The 22,927-nt window shown below is 38.9% G+C and overlaps 1 protein-coding gene across 1 annotated transcript in view; it reads left to right on the top strand.

Annotated features, from left to right (window-relative positions):
- Positions 1 to 21,180, top strand: part of Mgat1 (alpha-1,3-mannosyl-glycoprotein 2-beta-N-acetylglucosaminyltransferase) — a 305,503-nt gene extending 284,323 nt beyond the window's left edge. The window contains exons 11-12 of the mRNA XM_090370685.1: positions 2,255 to 2,425; positions 20,755 to 21,180. Coding sequence (XP_090226811.1) covers positions 2,255 to 2,425; positions 20,755 to 20,868 — 285 coding nt within the window. The 3' untranslated portion in view covers positions 20,869 to 21,180. The remainder of the gene's footprint in view (positions 1 to 2,254; positions 2,426 to 20,754) is intronic.
- Positions 21,181 to 22,927: the final 1,747 nt, after the last annotated feature.

The raw sequence follows: 22,927 nt of genomic DNA, 5'->3' as shown, positions 1-22,927 counted from the left end.
TGTACAAATAAATTTACTATTTTGGTATGGAATTCAATTTTACCACCTAATTATATACACCAATGAGCCAAAACATTATGACCAGCATATCATTATGTAAATCGAAGCAACTGCAGGTTAACTATGACACATGCGCAGGTCGGGACACGGTATATAAAAAACACCTGATACTGAGCTCCATTAATCAGTGTTACTCTTGTTCTTCAGATGGGAACGGCAGCAGACTTAATCAAGTTTGACAAAGGCCAAATTGTAATGGCCAGATGACTGGGTCAGAGCATATCCGAAGTGGCGCGGCTGGTGGGGTGCTCACAGTCAGCCATGGTTAGTACCTACCGAAAGTGGCCCAAGGAGGGGAAACCCATGAACCACTTGCAAGATGTTTTACAACCACGGCTCATCAATGCTTGAGGTGAGCGAAGGCTCTCCTGGATGGTACGTGGCAACAGAAGGGCAACTGTGGCGGAACTCGTCAGTAATTGGAATTGTAATTGATGGGAGTAATGTGTCACAACACACACACAGTACCTCGAGCCCTGCTGAAAATGGGGCTGTAGCCACAGGCTGCTCCGAGTGCCCATGCTTACAGTTCACCGGCGACAGCACCTACAATGGGCACACTAGCATCAAATCTGGTCTAATGAATCACATCTCCCGTTGCAACATGTGGATGGCTGGGTGTGTGTGTGTGTGTGTGTGTGTGTGTGTGTGTGTGTGTCGTTTACCTGGGGAAGTGATGGTGCCTGGATGCACCATGGGATGAAAACAAGCCAGTGGCAGCAGTATCATGCTTTGGGCGATGTTCTGCTGAGATACCCTGGGTCCAGTCATCCTTGTGCTGGGCACTCTGATGTCTACCACCTACCTAAACATCATTGCTGACCGGGTACACCCTTTCATGGCAACGGTCTTCCCCAATGGCAGTGCCATCTTTCAGCAGGATAATGCGCCATGCCACACTGCCTGGATTGTTCGAGACTGGTTCATGGAAGATGAGGAAGACTTCCTTCCAGGTATTGCCCTGGTCTCCAAATTCCCCAGACATCAATCCCATCGAGCATCTGTGGTTTGTGTTAGAACAGCAACTCCAATCTGCTGGTGGTGTGTTGGTACTAGATACTAGAAGACACATTTAGAAATCTTGTAGCATCCATGCCTTGCTGGGTACGAGTTGTTTTGGCTGCATGTGAAGGACCAACATCAAGTAGGTGGTCATAATGTTTTGGCTCATCGGTTTATAGTCCTTACATTACTATCCATATAAAGATGCATACTTTCAGAGCATTTTTGAAGAGACCAAAATGTGGTTAATCACACAAAGACAGGTCTGAACTATAAAGAATGATGTTTTAACCTCATAACAAAATTTATCAGCCATTACTCTTACTATATTAGGATTTGTTATTCAGCACTCAGTGTCTGTGGTTACCTTTCAAGGTTAACCAGTTTTTGCATTATTAATGCCAGAAGGAATGTGTTATGGTGTAGGTTTTTATCATCTCATACTGTACATTAATATTTCATAAGGGTTTAGTTATTTCTCTCAGCGTTGAATAATTAAATTCAAATGGTGCTGTAGACAGAACCATCCTTACATTGTTTGTACATAAAGATAAAATAAATTTTTCACTCCTCAAATGATATCTTCTTCAAGAGGAGTGTTTCCATTTACAATGGGTTTCCTCAGCCTACAAGTTATTTCTGTTAGGAATTTTTTCCCGCCATAAAGTGCGGGTCAAGGTGTCTTGGTCGGTTAAGCCTCGGGCTGTCATGCACTCCCGTACTCCATCCATCCATGTCCTCCTAGATCTTCCTCTTCTCCTTCTTCCAGGAGGTATCCATTCCAGGATAGCCTTTGGATATTCCCCATAAAATAACTTTGTCTCGTAAATTTCACCTATCAGTTCAGTGCAACAAACTATGTTGCACTGATTTGGAAGGGTTCATTGTGTTTACTTCACACATGTATACTGCATATTTTACTACACTTATTCACTTATACACATAATATTCACATATAGCAGTTAGATCATCTGTATAATCCCAAATCAGTTCTCCATGTTTGATCATTCTGTTTTATATAAACAACCCTTATAGATTTCTGTTTCCCTCTATTACGGCGTGTTTTTTTTTTTTTTTTTTGTTAAAATTTCCCATCCTGACTCTGTTCCTCCACAAGATTTAGTAATAATTATTGCCATTTTGGTTTCAGTATTTCCATTATCATATCACAGTTTCTTTACTTTTTATTCAGGATAACTATGATGTTGCATTTGTAAAGCAAGTGTATGGTTGCCCTTCTGTTACACTTCAGCAACTTCAAAGAGGAAACATTGATCATGCTGGGCCTGTCCGTATTACATATGAAACAAAGGATTCTTTCAAAAAGACAGCTAAAACATTAGGCCTTATGGATGATTTCAAAGTAAGAGTGTTGAATTGTTTTATGATAAATTAGCATTTATATTACTATAGGTATCCTTCAAATTCTCTGAGTTTAAGATGTGCACTTTTGCATGTATAAAAATTGTATTTCTGAGGGCATTTTACAGAATACATAAGGTATTTCCAGATGAGGGGCCCCACATCTACCACCAGAATTTTAAGGAATTTTTAGAATGAAAACAAGCCCTCTGTAATATTTTTAAGGTATAGAATCATGGTAACTGTACATTAAGATACTTACTAAAATAAGAATGCTTGGAAGTGCACATATTTAACTTAAATACAAGTGATGAAAGAATATTTGCTGATGCTATTAAGGCAGTGTTAGGTAGTTCAAAAAACTACTAGCTTACACAGACTAATAGATTGACAGTAGCCACCAGCAGAGGGGAAGGTAATTCTTGCTCTGTTCTATTGGGTCATACAGCAGACTAAACAGCAAGGTGGGAGAAATTACAAGCCTTTTGGGGATTCTCATTGGGCAAGCAAATAAATCAGCTGTTAGGGTTACTAAAAGAAAAACAGGAGCGTGTATATTTGCTTGTACACTAATGTGTACAACACAGTAACAAGAGAACTGGTTGTAAACAAATCTTAGATCGTACTGTATCATATACAAGAGGCATTTGAAAATTGTGGCCTGAGTATCAGAGGGTAGTGGTACAGTGTTAAAAATTCTGTACTTAATGTATAGCACTTTAAATAGTAATCCACCAGGTTTCATGCAATTTCAATAATGTGTTTTTTTTTTTTTTTTTTTTTTCAATTACAGGTGCTGAAGTCAGCAAAGTTGTAGGAATGAGGAGAAAATGGACAAAATCAGTCACCATGCAGTCATCCAATATTTGGGGAAAAGGGACTAATGCCAAAAGCATTTCATGAAGACAGGTGTCAATTCATGAGATATATTGGGAGAGGACAGGAGAGGGCATCCTCCCCTAACAGCATTGAAAGAAGATGCCCCACTCCTATTCTATGGTTAAGAAATTGACCAAAGAAATTAAACAATGGAGGGAGAGCCTGGAAGATGGTACACACTGTAAAAGACCTGTTAACAATGTGCATGATCTGGTGATGAGTGATCAACGAGCAACAATTCAGTACACTGCCAGTGTCTTGGCCATCTCATATGAGCATGTGTAACACATAGTAACATAGGTTCTCACTATGAAAAAGATGTCAGCATGATGAATTCTAAAGTTGTTGACAGCAGATCAAAAATATCATTTTCAAGTAGATCCAGCAAATTTCCTTGCAAGGCTTCTGACCATACATAAGATGCAGGTCCATCACTTTCAGCCAGAAACAAAGGAGCAGTCCGAAAACTGAGAACACAGCTTTTCTCTTCCTCTAAAGATAGCTAATTCGATTTCTTCTGCTAGATGGGTGATGGCATCAGTTTTTTGGGGGTGCAGATGGAATGTTACTAGTAGGTTACTTTCAGAAAGTTCTGACAGCCACAGGAGCTTATTTTCCAGACCTTGTTAGGCATTTGCGTGAAAATATCAAAGATAAATGCTAAGGAAAGCTCAACAAAAGTCTTGTTCCACTGAGACAACTTGCCTGCTAATAAGTCTCTCATTGCTGTAGCTGCTCTCCATGACTGCAGCTTTGAAATCTTGGATCATCACCCATATTTGCCAAATCTGGCACCATTGTACTTTCACCTGTTTCCTAATTTGAAAAAAATACCTGGCTAGCATCCATTTTCCCAGCAACATCATTGCTGCGGTGGATACATTGTGGAAGCATAAGAGAAATTTCTTCACGGCTCGAATCAGTGCAGTGCAGCATCGGTGAAAAAGTGTATTGACTCCAAAGGGCAAGAAAGCAAGCTTATATAGCATCAACCAAAAAAAATCTTCCCATTTCACCCATCCGGTCACTCTCCAAATGTTTGTCTAGTTCAGGCTTAAATTTATTTAAGCCTGAACTAGACAAATTTATTTAAGCCAGAACTAAACAAACATTTGGAACTACCAACTTCCACAATAACAGATGGAAGTCAACCAACTACCGACTGGCTACAGGCAAGCTTCCGCACATCTATTCTACAATTGTCTTTCCTTAATTTGAATCTATGCCAAAACTTCTGCTTCAATCTTTGAATCTATGCTCCCTTCAGGTTAAGAATCTGAAGGAAGCATAGATTCAAATATTGAAGCGGAAGTATCCCATCAGCATTGAGCCTGCTCAAACCATTCAAGGCCTTTTATACATCTCAGTCAAATCACCTCGTAGGTGCCTAGTCTCCAGATTCTGTACTTGCAGAACTTAAACCTTTCTTGTTAAGAGCACCTCATTTTTCCTTTCACCAATCTTGTTGCCCTTCTCTGTACTCGTTCTAGCAACTCTACATCCTTCCTGAAATGAGGCCTCCAGATCTGTATGCAGTACTCAAGGTGTGGCCTGAACATTGCCTTATACAGGGTGATAATCACCACCTTGTCTCTGCTAGCAAAATTCCTATATATCGTTGACAAAACTCCATGAAGTGCTCTGACTGCACAATTACCCTCAGGTCTTTTTCATTCTCCACCTCCTTACACAGTAGGGAGGTGGAGAATGAAATGTACCAACTGTGTGGTACTAAGTGTAGTACCACACAGTTGGTACATTTCTCTTCAGTTACTGATACCATATGCAGTACTTTGCATTTGTCAATGTAAAACTTTAATTGCCACTTCTCAGCCCATCTGCCTAACTTTTCTAGATCCCACTGCAGTAGCATACTCTCTTTACTGTCATTAACAACCCTCCCAACCTTCGTATCGTCTGCAAACTTGCACGATAATACCTTCATCGATATCATTGATAAATACACAAAACAACAATGTGCCCAGCACCGAACCTTAAAGAACTCCACTAATAACATTAGTCCACGTACAGCAGTGTCCATTTATTACCACTCTCTGCCATCTCCTACTCAACCATCCCTTTATCCTTTGCAATAAGCGTAATGCCACACTGCTCCAATTTATAAAGCAGTCTTCCATGTGCAACAGGATCAAAAGCTTTCCTGAAATCCAAGTACAGTTGTGCCCCCGTATCTGCTGGTTCAGTTAACCACGAAAAAATAAAATAAAATAAAATTTAACAAGTACTACTCACATGGCCAAAATACGATGCTTCCCTTTATTTTTTTACGTCACGTATGGTTTGGACACCAACATTATAATGGTTCTTTAGAGATTTAATGGATGCACCGTTTTCAAACTTTTGAATAATTTCAAGTTTTTGTTTAATTTGAAAGCACAACTCTTCCGTTTGTCCATCATTTTTTGAGATTTATAAAAAAAAATAAATTAAATTAAATAAAAAAAATAGGTACTATAAAAAAAAAAATTCCGACATTCTGACATAAATAAAGAAACAATATTTGTCCTTTTGCAGTGCGATGGAACAGAACAATTGATGCGACACACAAAATCAAACTAAACATTTGGTCTCTTTTTTTTTTTTTTTGAGCAGTAGGTGTGAAGCCAGCGGGGGTTGCAAGATAATAGGTACACTAATCTCCCAATAACGACTTATAATGCCTATTGATGTCGCTTATTTACGACTTGCAAAATATCTGTTCTAGTTATCACTTGAATTTTATGATTTCTGGTGGTTTTTTTTTTTTTTTTTTGGAATGTTGAAGTGTCCCGGTAAATCGAGAAGTCTGCTGTACTTTATTATTACCGTATTTAATGTTGGTAATGTCTATGTATAATAAAGTTTCATTTATCAATTAAACTTTATTATACGTATGTATGTACGTACGTACAAGAAAATCACATTATACATGGTGTCAGCAGGTGTTCGCTTATATCTGCAGTTTTAGCAATCAACAGTATGTCTTGGAACATATCCCCCGCCGATATGGGGTTCTTACTGTATATGAATCAAAATTATTTTGTGCATAAAATTCCTTTGTGACCACATCATAGTATCCAATCAGATTGGTCTTAACAAACCCATGCTGTAACTGAACTATTGCTGCAGTCTTGTCTAGGTGATCCTGCATCACTTCTTTAACCAGTGACTCCATTATTTTTCAGGGAACAGAAGTTAAACTAACAGGTCTATAATTATTTGTCACCCTTTGTGAATTGGAGATAACTGTGCACATCTCCAGTTCATGGGGACCTCCCCTGAATCTAAGTATACTCTCATAATTATGGTTAAGGACTTGCTAACTTCCCTCGCTGCCTCTTTCAACATAAATGAATAAATTCCATCCACTCCAGGTGCCTTTTTTAGCATTAGCAAGGGCACATGATGCAAGAAAGCAAGCTTATATAACATCACCCAAAAAAAAAAAAAAAAAAAAACACCCCCCTTCTCATTTCACTCATCCACCTGCTCCAAATGTTTGTCCTGTTCTGCCTTAAATCTATTTAAGCTATCAACTTCTACAATGACAGATGGAAGTTTTTTCCAGCAACCAACCACCTTCTGGCCAAAGGCAACCTTCCATCATTCTATCCTACAACTGTCTTTCCTCAATTTGAATTTATGCCCTCTCAGGTGATTATTCTGAGCAAGAGGAAGAATCCCATCAGCATTCAGCATGCTCAAACCATTCAAGGCTTTATACCCCTCAATCAGAACACCTCACCTGTGACAAGTCTCCAGACACTGTAATTTGCAAAACTTAAGCCTTTCTTTGTAAGAGCAACCCTTTGTTCCATTCACTAATCTTGTTGCCCTTCTCTGTACTCGTTCCAGCAGCTCTACATCCTTCTTGAAATGAAGCCTCCAGACCCGTATACAGTACTCAAAGTGTGGCTTGACCATTGCCTTATACAAGGGAATATCACCTCCTTATCCCTGCTAGAAAAATTCCTGTATATCATTGATTAGACACCATGAGCTACTCTTGCAGCCCATCTGCACTGCTCAGAGAACTTCATATCTGCCTGCACAATTACCCCCAGATCCTTTTCATTCTCTACCACTGTCAGTGTAGTACCATAGAGTTGATACATTGCTCTGGGGTTGCTATTTCCCATATGTAGTACTTTACATTTGTCAATGTTAAACTTCATTTGCCACCTCTCAGCCCATCTGCTCAACCTTTCCAGATCCTGTTGCAGCAGCATAGTGCCAGTAGTGTCCTTAACAACCCTGCCAACCTTTGTATCATCTGCAAACTTGGACATTAAGCTGGATATACCATCATCAATATTCTTTATAAATACAGAAAACAATAATGGACCCAACACTGAACCCTGAGGGACTCCACTAATAACATTAGCATTAGTAGAGGCATTTGATGCAAGAAAGCAAGCTTATGCAGCATCAGCCAAAAAAAAAATAAAGTAAAATAAATAAATAAAAAATAACCACTTGCACTTCACCCCTCTGTTCGTTCAAAATACCTGTCCAGCTGAGCCTTAAACTTATTTAGGCTATCAACTTCCACGACAAGGGATTAGAAGTCTGTTCCACCTACCAACACCCGCTGGCTAAAGGCAAATTTCCGCACATCTATCCTACATCTCTTTCCTCAATTTAAACTTATGCCCTCTCAGGTGATTATTCTGTGCAAGAGGAAGAATCCCATCAGCATTGAGCATGCTCAAACCATTCAAGGCTTTGTACACCTATCAGATCAACTCGCTGGTGCCTAGTCTCTAGACACTGTAATTCGCAAAACTTAAGCCTTTCTTCGTAAGAGCACCCCCTTTGTTCCATTCACTAATCTTGTTGCTCTTCTCTGTACTCGTTCCACCAGCTCTACATCCTTCTTGAAATGAGGCCTCCAGGCCTGTATACAGTACTCTAGGTGTGGCCTGACCATTGCCTTATACAAGGGAATAATCACCTCCTTATCCCTGCTAGAAAAATTCCTATATATCATTGACAATACACCATGAGCTACTCTTGCAGCCCGTCTGCACTGCTCAGAGAACTTCATGTCTGCCTGCACAACCACCCCCAGGTCCCTTTCATTCTCTACCACTGTGTCAGTGTAGTACCACAGAGTTGATACGTTGCTCTGGGGTTGCTGTTTCCCATATGTAGTACTTTACATTTGTCAATGTTAAACTTCATTTGCCACCTCTCAGCCCATCTGCTCAACCTTTCCAGATCCTGTTGCAGCAGCATAGTGTCAGTAGTGTCCTTGACAACCCTGCCAACCTTCGTATCGTCTGCAAACTTGGACATTAAGCTTGATATACCATCATCAATATCATTTATAAATACAGAGAACAATAAAGGACCCAATACTGAACCCTGAGGGACTCCACTAATAACATTAGTCCACGATGAGCAGTGTCCATTGATTACCACTCTCTGTCTTCTCCCTCTCAACCACCCCTTTATCCATAGCAACAATTTGCCTCTAATGCCACACTGCTCCAATTTGTGCAGCAGTCTTCCATGTGCAACAGAATCAAAAGCCTTTCTAAGATTCAAGTATATAATATCAAAGTTATTCCCTGCATCCAGTTCTTTTGTGACTGCATCATAGTATCCAATCAAATTGGTCAGGCAAGACTTCCCCTTAACAAAACCATGCTGTGTCCGAGCTATAACTGAAGTCTTGTCTAGATGATCCTGCAGTGCTTCTTTAACCAGTACCTCCATTAATTTTCCGGGAACAGAAGTTAAACTCACAGGTCTATAATTACCTGTGTCAGCCTTTGATCCTTCCTTGTGAATTGGGGTCACATTTGCACATCTCCAGTCCATGGGTACCTCCCCTGAGTCCAAGGAAGCTCTCATAATTATGGCTAAGGTTTTGCTTACTTCCTTTGCTGCCTCCTTTAATATAACTGGATATATCCCATCCACCCCAGGTGCCTTTCTTGTTTTTATATTCAACAATGTCTCCTCCACTTTACTCTCAGTTATTACAAGATTCTCTAGCTTACTGCTAGAGTTGAATACAACTCTGGCATTCCCCTCGCTGAATAACTCCTCATGTGTGAATGTCGATGCAAAATATTCATTTAGTTTGTTAGCTACCTGAGCAGGGTCATCAACAGTTGACACATCGATATCAAGTGGACCAATCTGATTCATCCCCTTCCTTCTAGAGTTTACATAAGTAAAGAACTCTTTGCTGTTTTTCTTCGCATCCCTTGCCAAGGATCTCTCGTAATCTGCCTTCGCCTGCCTAACCTCCTTTGTAACTTGGTTACAGATCAACTTGTATCTATCATAGGCTTCTGTGTCACGTGTTAATTTGTATGTGTCCCATGCATTTTTCTTCTCTGCCATATGCATCATTAGTTCATCTGACATCCATTTAAGCCTAAACCTTGAACAATATTTCTTAGTTGGTATGTAAAGCCTAGTAGCTTGCAAGATAAGTTCTTTGAATGCTTCCCATTTTGAATTTGCTGTTGGTAACATCATCAGTTGATCCCACTGTATAGAATTTAAATACTGTCTCAGTCCATCGTAGTCGCCTTTACGAAAGCAATACCCCCTTCCCTTTACCACTAATGGTAGTTACCTCTTTGAGTAACTCCCACTTCAGAACACTGTGATCACTGCCACCTAGTGGTTCATTTATCTGCAGATTCTTAATGCGTGAAGAATCACTACTGATAATCAAATCAAGAGTATTACTCCCTCTAGTTGCCTCCCGAACATACTGATGTAGAAAACAATCATCCAATAAATCCACAAAAGCCTTGCTAATGTGTGAGTGACCAGCCCCCAAATTCCAGTCAATATCTGGGAAATTAAAATCCCCCATTATAAGACTCTCTGTTTTACTGGCCCACTCTATTTCCCTGTAAGGTTTCTTATTATACTCATCAGAGTCATTAGGTCTATAGCACACTCCTACTCTCATTTTTCCTTTCCCAGTGCTTATGTGACACCAAACAGACTGAACATTGCATTGTCCACCCACATCAATTGGATGCACTTCCTTAGATTTTGTGTTTCTTAACTAATAGCATAACCCCTCCTCCCTTCCTGTTCTGTCTATCCTACTTGTACACATCGTACTCCCCAAATTGTAATTCTGCACTGCTTATATCTGTGTGACACCACGTTTCTGATATGCCAACAATATCTGCCTTTGATGTCTTGACTAGCACTTCAAGCTCATCAGATTTATTAACTATACTGCTAGTATTGGTGTACATGCAAGTAAACATGCATCTGTTCCTACTCTTAGTTACCCTAACAGCCCATGTATTTACTTGTTCCACTATGACTCCCAGCAGTCGTGAAAATTGTTCCACTATGACTCACAGTAGTCCATTACCTTGCTTTCCAGGCTGTTGCTTATTCTAATAGAAGCAGTGCAAGAATCACTTTTGCCTCTGCCTGCAGGCACTGTTAAACTTTTAGTCTGTGTATCCCACTAGGCTAGCAGTTTTCCGATCCACCTAACATGTCTTGATGGCATCAGCAAATATTCTTGCAACTTTTCTATTTAAGTGTACCACATCCCTGTTGAAGCAGTCTCTCCTGTCAACAAGCACAGACCAGGCTGAAAATAATTCTACCCCTTGAGCCTTGTGTAATCTCTCCAGGGCCGAATTGATCGACAAGGCTCTCATCATATACTCCCTTCTATCATTTCTGGACAGAATTGCAGACACTAACTTGCTGTTACTGAGCATGGTGGACAGTGGATTGAATGCTAGACAGAACCGTAATGGGCTCTGGGCATCTCCCTGGAAGATTCCTCTTCTGATTGGTATTGGTCTGGTCATGATGCTCTGAACCTTGATAGTAGTTCTCCATTTTGCCACGGTTGCTTCTAGGAAGAGCATCAGTGTCAGATTGACTTTGTAGATCTTCAGTGTCTCTATCAGTCAGCTATGCGGCATGAATCAAGGGCATTGCAGTAGTCAGTGTATGTCACACTCAGGTTGCGGTGCTTGTTGTAGGCCTGCTCCATAATTTCAGCATCAGTGGTCAATTGTTGCTTGCAACCTCTACTCATCTACTTATATCTCTTCTGCTGCTCAGCCATGATGTTCTGGCTCTCCAAGTGGTCTAATATCTTCTTCTGCAGCTAGTCCGGATCTTATACATTGTTAGGAGACAGGTGATTGGTCTGTACTTTTCTGGGCTTGTGGTGTCTGACTTTGGCCTTCAGATAGGGCAATTCCCTGAGTTTAGAGACTCTGGAATTGTGCTAGGTTCATTATTATCTGGGTGAACTGCTCCGCTATGTGCAGCTTAACTTTTTTTATCAGTAGTTGTGGATGTTCTCTATTCCCAGGATTCTCCAGTTGTGGGACTTCCTGATCAACTGCAATCCCTCTTTCTCCTGAATTCCCCATTCTGTCCTCTTGTGTACATCTTGGTTTTCTTCTTTTCTAGATCTGGCCAGGGTACACAGCCATTATTTACTAACTTCACTGCTCCACAGGTTTCCCCAGATCTTCTTGAGTGCCTTTTGGTTTGGTTTGTCCATTGCCTTCCTTCTCCTTTTGTCCAAATTTTCCTGTGTACGACTCTGGTTTTCATCAAAGGTCTGGTCTGGTCTGTTTTCCTCTGGGCACTCTCTCTCTCCCTGTTATTGGGTAGTATATTGCTGAGTGCCAGGAGTTTCTGCTTGAGTGTCAAGATATTCTTCGATCCTTTGTTTATAGGCCTCGTGTTTGCTGTGGATGTTCTCTTTCTTGAGGGTGGTCTTTACTTTTCAGTCATCTTCTTGCTTTTCTTACCCCATTGGTATTGGTTCAGTTGGCCTAACTATGCACTTATCTCTCTATCTTCTGCTGTAGCCTTCTTTATCGGGCAGATGGTTACTTTATTTTTGTTGAGATAATCTGGTATTATTCTCTTATTGAGATGGTCTGCGATTTGTCATGGGATTCTGTTGGATCTCTGCTTAAGTATGGTGCGGGTCTTGGTGAGGTTCATTCCCTCAAATTCTGCTATGGCTTTCTTCTGCTCTTCTTCCATTGTGGATATTGCCTGTTTCCACTTCAGTTGCTCTAGGTTGTAATTCTTGTACTTGTTGTTTCTCACAGTTTTGGTTCCATTGTGTTCATTGTTGTTTATAGTTGGTCACTCACAACCTGCTTGATTTTTTTACCAGATTGCAGGAGCTATCGATGCTCCATCTGTGGTCTGCTCTTCGCTGTTCAATGACTTGAACAATCAGGAATCATTCCAACTACTTAGTGTGTCATTTTATCCTGTACATTGTCGTGTCTGTGTCTAGCTTCGTTACTTAATAGATGTGCAAAAACTTGCCTTTAGCCAGCAGGTGGTTGGAAACATTCAAGGAATTAATAGTGGAAGCTTGCTGGAACAAACTTCCATCTGCCATTGTGGGAGTTTGATAGCTTAAATAAATTCAAGGAGGAACTGGACAAACTTTTAAAGGGAATGGATGTGTGAAATTGGGGTTTTTTTTTTTTTTTGGCTGATGCTACATAAGCTCATATGCTTGCTTTCTTGTATCACATGCCTGCATTACTACTACTACTTCATAGTGTGCTCGCATGATGGACGTACGGTGCGAGAGGGAATCAAAACGTTTGTACCCTGACCTAGATAAAACATCAGTAGAAAGATTCCGTTTTTAATAAGTTGTCTACATATTCAGTAACTAACACTTGAAATTTCATTCCCGTAGGTGATCGTACACCAGAGATGGAGCCTGAAATCTGAGGAAGGACACTGTGGTTGACGAAATGGAGTATCAAGCAGTGATCAAGTTCCTGCATTTGCAGGGCAAGAAAGCTCAGGAAATTGATGAAGAAATGAAAGCTGTGTATGGGTAGAATTGTCCATCCTATGACACTGTAAAAAAAAGTGGAAACAGGAGTTCCAGTATGGCCAAAGACACTTACCATAAGTGTCTTTGACAAGCAAAGAGAAGGAAGGCCATCGTCATCCCCAGACAGTGAGACGGTTGCAAAGGTTGAGCAGCTGGTGCTGAGTGACACGTGTGATAATTCATTTCATCACAAATGTAGTGGGAATTAGTTATGGGTTTGCCCGGAGAATTTTACGTGACTGTCTGCACATCTAAGGCCTCCACACAATGTATTCCAAAATTGTTGATGCCTTTGCAGAAGCAATGTCGAATGCAATGTTCTCGCCAACTGTTGGATTTGTGTAATGTGGATTTTGAGAACTTTTTTTTTTATTGGATGGTGACAAATGACAAATGCTGGGTGTGTCAGTATGATCCAGAGACTAAAGACATGCATGGACGCCACTTTGATTTGTCTCAGGAAGTCATCGGTGAAGTGGAATCACGGTTTCTGGAAAAAAGTGCAGCCTTCTATGATCAAGGCATTAAACAACTGATCCATAGATGGGAGAAATGTGTTACTATACATGGAAAGTACATCGAAAAAGATTAAAGTTCCTGTGAAGTTTCACCTTCCTAGGGCTATTATTTCTAAGTAAGGGTACTTTCTTTTTGATACCCCCTCATTCATTTCAATGCTCCACTTCATGCCTTGGCTTATTCTTTTCCCTCCTGACTGGTCACTAGTACAGTTGTGCAGGAAGAACTTCCAGTTGACTGGCCTGGATGATCTTACCCTTCAGTTGTAGTAGCCATGTGGTAGTAGTAGTAGTAGTAGTGGCACATGATGCAAGAAAGCAAGTGTAGGAGCTTATGCAGCATCAGCCAAAAAAAAAAAAAAAAAAAATCACACCATTCCCTCCAAATGCCTGTCCAGTTCCTCCTTAAATTTATTTAACCTATCAACTTCCACAACGACAGATGGAAGTTTGTTCCAGCAATTAACCACCCGCTGGCTAAAGGCAAATTTCCGCACATCTATTCTACATCTGTCCTTTCTTAATTTGAACTTATGTCCCCGTAGGTTGGTAATCTGAACAAGTGGAAGGATCCCATCAGAATTCAGCGTGCTCAACCCATTCAAGGCCTTATAGACCTCAATCAGATCACCGCGCAGGTGCCTAGTCTCCAGCCACTGCAATTTGCAGAACTTAAGCCTCTCTTGGTAAGAGAATCCCTTCATTCCCCTCACCAATCGTGTTGCTCTTCTCTGTACACGCTCAAGCAAATCTACATCCTTCCTAAAATGAGGCCTCCAGACCTGTACGCAGTACTCAAGGCGTGGCCTGACCATTGCCTTATACAGAGGGACAATCACCTCCTTTTCCCTGCTAGCAAAATTCCTATATATCATTGACAAAACCCCATGACCCGCCCTAGCAGCCTGTCTGCACTGCTCAGAAAACTTCATATCTGACTGCACAATTACTCCCAGGTCTTTTTCATTTTCTACCACCTTAAGTGTAGTACCACACAGTTGGTACGTTTCTCTGGGGTTACTTCTACCCATATGCAGTACTTTGCATTTGTCAAGGTTGAACTTCAGTTGCCACTTCTTAGCCCATCTGCCCAAATTATCTAGATCCTGTTGCAGTAGCACACTGCCATTACTGTCATTAACAACCCTGGCAACCTTTGTGTCATCTGCAAACTTCGACATTAAGCCTGATATACCTTCATCAATATCATTGATAAATACACAAAACAACAGTGGACCCAACACCGAACCCTGTGGGACTCCACTAATAACATTAGTCCACGAAGAGCAGCACCCATTGATTACCACCCTCTGTCTTCTCCCACTTAACCATCCTTTTATCCATTGTAGCAACTTACCCTTAATACCATTCTGCTCCAATTTGTACAGTAGTCTTCCATGCGCAACAGTGTCAAAAGCTTTCCTGAAATCCAAGTATATGATATCAAAATTATTTTTTGCATCCAGTTCCTTTGTGACCACATCATAATAACCAATCAAATTTGTCAGACAAGACTTTCCCTTAACAAACCCATGCTGTGTTTGAATTATTGCTGCAGTCTTGTCTAGATGGTCCTGCAATGCATCTTTAACCAGTGACTCCATTATTTTACCCGGAACAGAAGTTAAACTAACTGGTCTGTAATTACTCGTGTCACCCTTCGATCCACCTTTGTGAATTGGGGACACATTTGCACATCTCCAGTCTGTGGGAACCTCCCCTGAGTCCAAGGATGCTCTCATAATTATGGCTAAGGGTTTGCTTAGTTGCTTTGCCGCCTCCTTTAAAATAACTGGATAGATCCCATCCACCCCAGGTGCCTTTCTTATGTTTAACTTCAACAATTTCTCCTCCACTTTGCTCTCAGTTATTACAAAATCATTAAGCACACTGCTACAATTTGATAACCTTCTTCCATTTTCAAATTGTAATAATTCCTCACGTGTGAATGTAGATGCAAAATACTCATTCAGTTTGTTTGCTATCTGAGCAGGATCATCAACAGTCGAACCATCAATGTCAAGTGGACCAATCAGATTCATCTCCTTCCTTTTAGAGTTTATATAAGTAAAGAAATCCTTGCTGTTTTTCTTAGCATCTTTTGCCAAAGATTTCTCGTAATCCGCCTTTGCCTGCCGAACCTCCTTTGTGACCTGATTACAGACTAGCTTATATCTGCCACAGGCTTCTGCGTCACCTGATAATTTATATGCATCCCATGCATTTTTCTTCTCTGTCACGAGTCTCATTAGTTCATTTGATAACCATTTAGGCCTAAACCTTGAACGATATTTCTTAATCGGTATATAAAGTCTAGTAGCTTCCACGATTAATTCTTTGAATGCTTCCCACTTAGAATTTACTGTTTGTAACATCGTCAGTTGATCCCACTGTACAGAATTTAAAAACTGTCTGAGACCACTGTACTCCCCTTTACGGAAGCAAAAACCCTTTCCTTTACCCCTGACGGTAGTTACCTCTTTGAGTAAATCCCACTTCAGCACACTGTGATCACTGCTACCTAGTGGTTCCTTTATCTGCAAATTCTTAATACACGAATGATCACTGCTGATAACCAGATCAAGAATGTTACTTTCTCTGGTTGCCTCTCGAACATGCTGCTGCAGAAAACAATCATCCAATAACTCCACAAAAGTCTGACTAGCGTGTGAGTGACCAACCCACAAGTTCCAGTCAATATCTGGGAAGTTAAAATCCCCCATTATAAGACATTCTGATTTACTGGCCCACTCTATTTCTCTGTACAATTGTTCATTGTACTCATTCAAGTCATTAGGCCTATAACACACTCCTACTCTTATTTTTCCTTTCGCAGTGCTTATCTCACACCAAACTGACTCAACAGAGCACTGTTCGTCTATATTAACTGGGTGCACTTCCTTTGATTTTATGTTTTTCTTAATTAACAGCATAACACCCCCTCCCTTTCTGTCCTGTCTATCCTTTCTGTACACATTGTACTCCCCAAATTCCAGTTCTGCATTCCTTATATCTTTGTGACACCACGTCTCTGCTATCCCAACAATATCCGCCTTTGATGTCTTGACCAACACTTCAAATTCATCAAATTTATTTACTATACTTCTAGCATTGGTATACATGCAAGCATATATGTTCCTATGCCTATTCCTTGTTACCCTAACACATCCCATATACCCAACTATTCCATGATGACTGCCATTCGTCCCTGAAACCCCCAACACCCCTCGCTCCAGGTCGCTTCTTATTCTAATAGAAGTTGTGCAAGAATCACCTTCACCTTCACCTCTGCCTGCGGTTACTGTTAAACTATTAGTCTTTGTATCCCCCCAAACTAGCACTTTTCCGACCCACTTAACACTGCCTCGATAGCATCAGCAAATATTCTTGCACCCTTTCTATTTAAGTGTATCCCATCCCTGTAGAAGCAATCTCTCCTGTTAACAAGTACAGTCCAGGCTGAAAAAAATTCTACCCCTTGAGCCTTGCACAATCTTTCCAGGGCCGAATTGATCGACAAGGCTCTCATCATGTACTCCCTCCTATCGTGTCTGGGCAGAATTGCAGACACTTTCAAATTCAACCCTATTTCACGGCTTTTTTTCAACAGTGACCTGTACTTGTTGAGTAATTCCGCCGGTCTCCTACTCTTAATATCATTAGTGCCAACGTGTACAACTATATCACCTTTTGTGCCCTTGAAAGATGATATCCGCTCTACAACGTCATCAACCTTTGCCCCTGGCAGACATACCCTGGTCCTGTTCCACCTATCCTTTTTACAAAATATATTCCCCGTCTCCCTGACAATAGAGTCACCAACAATAACTAGTTCCTTTGGGACCAGCGCATTCTGCTTTGGAGATTGCTGCTGTGTTGCCTGATGCCCAGGAGTGAGCTCTGGTGTTGAATTGGGCAGCTGAGAGCCTGATGGGCCCCTCAATTTAGATCTTTCGAGGGCATCCACCCTGTCCTTCAAACTCTCATATAGGCCCATAACAACGCTGAGTTGTCGCCTGATTTCCTTACACTCCTTACATCGCGCACACACAAAGACATCCCCCATGGCAATATCATGTTCCGTTCCAGAGAGTTCGGCAAACATTTCACAAGCTACACATTTTTTTAGGCTGTGATGCGTTGGAGAATTGCCCCCCTCAGTTCTCCCCCGATTCACAGCACTCCTGCCACTTTGTACCCGTTGCTTTGCTGCTCTAGTCTGGGGCATGGTAGTTTAAATTAATAAAATCAATAAATTAAATATCAATAGTATTTGAATAGAAACTATTAAATAGAAACAGTGAAGCGTATTACTATATAATTATGCGTTAGAGCTACCTAGCTACCTCAATTAAAAAATTTGAATTCCCTACCACTATATCCAAAAACAATGGCTACAAAATGGAACGAAATAACGGTTTTACCTATCGTAAGTAAAATCCACAAAAACTCTTTATCTAAATTAAAAATAAAAAATAACCAGCGTAACTATAACTATATGACTACGTATTAAGTACAATATAAAATAACAATCATGTAAATAAAAGGCAAACACTTATCGTTTTTGCGGAGCCTGTAACTGTCAGCTGTAACTTTTAAAGAGATTCAGCGCCCTCTCTCCACAGAACTCCTTCAACTTTTCAATCCTACCCCTCAACCTCAGCTGTCTCTTTGAACTTGGGAACGTTTCATGATTTTTTTGAAGTGAAATATCCTTGGGTCACCTACAACCAACTAAATCTTATTGGTCATGAAGAATGAATCACAGAAGTAATGTGAAATTCCTTTGCAATCTTTAGTGCACTTTTAAACTTTCTAGAATTTAGACTGTTCTTGATGATTAAAAGACCACTGCACCAACTGTAGAATGATAGATTGTTTGACCATGAATGCCAGCAGCATTGGAGACTATTCAAAAGGCTCATTTTGTTTCTTAGTGAAAATGCTGATCGGCAGACAGCATTTTCACTTGGGGAATCCTAAGAGCAATATAGCTTGAAATTTTTTGCTGTCGGTAATTAATGTGCCCTGTTCATAGAATGTGCTATTTTTGTCTTAAAATACAAATAAATTACCTGTGTAAATCCAGTTTTTGAGTAATGTATCCTCTTCTCACAAGGATGAAACCAGCCATACTAAATTGTAAGTAAAACTATAGAGATAAACTTTGTAGAAATACCTAAAAACAAAGAGCACTAAAATTAGGTGACTGCACTAACTCATGTGTTGGTAATTGAGCCATCCTATTGATCAAGGCATATCAGGTTAAATGTTTAAGTTAGCAGATAACACAAAGGTTAGCAGGATGATTAATAACTAATCAAAGTGTTATACTGCAACAAGATGTAGAAAAGTTAGCCAGATGGGATGAGATATGGCTATTGAAGTTTGGCATTAATAAATGCAAAATAATGCACATGGGTAGCAGTAATCCCAGAATAACTACCAAGTGTGTGATACCAAACTGAGAGTAGTGGAGAACAGAAAAGACCTGGAGATAATTGTGCTGTCCAATAAGGAGTTCTCTGAAGAGTGCAGATGGACTGCTAGTATAGTTCAATAATATACAGGAAGTTTATTATCAGGGATAAGGAGGTGATTATCCTGTTGTGTTGTATAAGTCAATGGTCAGGCCACATCTTCAGTACTTCATCTGTCTGAAAGCCTGTTTTTTTTTAGGATGTGGATTTATTTGAACAGATTCAGAGAAGAGCAACATGATTGAGGGGAACAAAAGCCTTTCTTACCAAGAAAGGCTTTTTGTTCTTTTCTTACAGTGTCCACCTGTGAGGTGATCTGATTGATGTGTTTAAGGCATTGACTGGATTGAGTAAACTCTGCACTGATAGCATTCTATCTTTTTCTCAGATTACAGTCAAGGGATCATAAATTTAATTTGCGGATGAAGGATGGTTCAAGATAAATGTGTGGCAGTTTGTCATCAGCCAGTGGATAGTTAATTGTTGGAACAGATATCTTCTGATTGTGGAAGTCTGAATAAATTCAAGGAAGAACTATACAGAGGGGATGGACAGATGTTGTGAGAAGTACTATTTTATATATGTGTGTGTGTGTGTATATATATATATATATATATATATTTTTTTTTTTTTTTTTTTTTGGCTGATGTTATGCCTTCTTGCATCATTTGCTTATACTAATACTAAAAAATAAATTCTTTAATGTTATTTTACCTTCTGAACATTGCAAGAACATTGCAATCGTGGCAGAGTCAGCATCAAATGTCAGCACCAAGCAAAATGCATCACCCATTAAATCAGCACAATTTATCTAGTGGAGCAGTGTGCTGTTATACTGGGGCACTGCCATTAATGCTTATTTAATGCAAAATTAGTGCTAATTAATCATGAGGCCATACCAACTCTCACTTTATAGTCAAATAATTCCAAGTGTAAAAAATTTAAATCTCTCTATTCCTGCCAGAATGGACAAATTTAATTTTGTAAAATTTCACCTCCCCTGAGATATATATGGGATTTGCAGCTTAGCATGAACTTCTTAAGGTTGCTGCTGCTGCTTTGAAACTAGTCTACGTATTGCAGTGTCAGCACTTGGATTGATATTAATTCAAACCAAGCTCATAATACCCATCCTTATCCTCCAAGTATTTATGAACATATTCAGATTAGAACTCCTAAACAGAAATTTATCTAGCTATAGTCAAACCACAGGTGTTAAATCACTTTCCATAGGTTTCTTACTCTTCATTCATTATGTCCATGATATTTTAATTGTTGAATAATACAAAACTGAAACAAGGCATATCCGCAGACTAACTATTATGAATTTAGACCTTTAAATCCCATTGCTTTTGCATTTCTTTCACCATGAAAATTTCTTAGTCATCATACGTTTGTCCCTGCTCTAGATGACCAATTTATTATTAATGAACTACTACTTAAATTGAATTCATTTTGTTACTAGCTTGAAATATAAATTAGAAACTGAAGGGGGAAAAGAGCTGAATTTTAACTGAATAAATATAAGTTAAATTTACTTATTTATTCATATTTGAAATATTTTACTTTATTACATTTTAAATTCTACTTCTGTTTTCTTTATTTATATTAGTCAGGCGTTCCTCGCACAGGATATCGAGGTGTGGTTAATTTTATGTACAAGGGAAGACGTGTGTATTTGGCACCTCCTGCAGATTGGAAAGGTTATGATCCATCATGGAGCTAGCATTTTTGTATTTGGGCACAGAATTAAATCATATCACTGTACAGAGTAAAAAATTATTAGTGCTCAATAAAAACAAGACTTTGATAAACTTTTATTGCTGTGGTTAATGACACAAGCAACAGAACTTAATTACTGCTTGATTCATCTAAAGAAACACTACTCAGGAGGCTTTTTTGGACCATATAAAATGAAGACGAGACGTTAGAACATTATTTCTGAAATGAAAACCTAAAAAAGAAATATTTAACCCTTTTGATATCTTCCAGTGTGGCAGTTTCTCTGATTTTTATTTTTTCCTTTATTTCATGTTTGCTCATAAAATAAAAGAATAACATGATTAAAGTAGATTTTTTTTTATGTTAATTAGTATATTTTAATTAAAATGCAGTTATGCAATAGCTATATGATGGTTAACACACAATTTTTTTTTTTTTTTTTTTTAAATTTATTTCCTATATAGACAGCTGTATCAATTTTTTCTCCTTTAAAATATTAAAAATAATATACCAAACACTGAATAAAAACCTAAGAGAAATGTAGATATCTCCATATTCATCAAAATAGGAATTGCCGATATTCAGTGTAAATTTCATTTCAGCAAAACTTCATGATCCCATTTTGTAGAAGTTATTTTCTTAAAACTGTACTCGCTCATCAGATCTGGTTAAATAAAATGGATGTTCAAAACTTTGTATATTATTGCCATGTATCAAATTTTTTTGATCAGAAACTTTTAGAAATCTTCATTTAGTTTGTAGTCAAATTGTCTACACCATTTACATTATACATAAAGTAATATATATGAAAATCATTGAATCATATTACTTTGAAACAGACTAGTATGCTAATTTAAATTCTACTATAATTTAAAATGTTTTATTTTCTTTGTTCTGTTGTTTTGTAATAGGAAAAATATATAATTGTAAAATATGATTCACCACAATCTGTGCCTTTTACAGTGTGCTGTTACATTTTTAGACAAATTTCACAGTAATTTGAGATATGTAAATCTGTATAGCAGTTTGCTTACTAATCCTTATTTTATTTCAGTTATTGCAAAATTTTTGTGATAACTGTAATAAAAACTTTTTTATAAGAACTAATAAAATGCTGAGTCTTTCATTGTATTAAATACGTGGCTTATATCTTTCACTTGATGTGCTTATTTGATATTGCTACATATATAATTGACAGTGTTTGTCCTTTCATATATGAAAAACTAGTATAGTTTTGAAATGCCAGTTTAGAAGTACAGTTGAATCTCCAAAATCTGGCAACCCTGGGTCCTCATCTTTTTCCAGATCTTTAAATTTCTGAGTTATAGGTGGTCACATTTTAATAACACACAAAAGAAATGCAGTACTATATAGGGCTGTCCTACATTTGGAGAAAAGTAACACAGTATATATTGAAATGTATTGTATTGTACACTGTAATAAAAATAAAACATTTATTTCCACTTCCAAAATGTACCTTACACATTTGAACCAATGCTATAAGTCATGTTTCTTGAACTTAAATTATCACTATCAACTTTCTTAATAGTATAACCTTTTCACAATAGACATTCATCTGTGTTTGCATTTAGAACCATCAGAATCCTTTAGCCACTTATTTTTCTTTTAGATCACATATAATCTATAAGAAGAAGTGTCTTCTTATAGATCACATATAATCTATAAGAAGACACTTAACTGCGAATAGTCATACTTTCTGTATGATATTTTATTACAATATTGCCTCCAAATAGTGTGCATGAATGAACAGTGTGAATTTTTATTTTTCTTGCTCAAACACAAAAAAAGTTGCCATGCCAATGTTTATAAACATAATCTCAAATTCTTTGGTGTTTCGTGAGTATTTTATGTCAGCCTATTGTAGTTTGTGTAAAAATCGCAGGTCTCAGCAGCTCTTGTTTCGAGTCTCTATTGTTAATTATCAGTAAGCAGTCCCTGATGCTTGTCACAGATATTCTCTCAGGTATGACAAGCTAGGGCTTGCTACTTGGGGTTCTAAAATGCTGATGGAACTGATACTCCTGTGGCAAATAGACTGAACT

This window comes from Mastigoproctus giganteus, chromosome 3, assembly GCF_048544385.1.
Source record: "Mastigoproctus giganteus isolate SK-2022 chromosome 3, ASM4854438v1, whole genome shotgun sequence".
NCBI lineage: Eukaryota > Metazoa > Arthropoda > Arachnida > Uropygi > Thelyphonidae > Mastigoproctus > Mastigoproctus giganteus.
The sequence above is the reverse complement of the archived record's forward strand: the minus strand, read 5'-3'. Positions and strand labels throughout refer to the sequence as shown.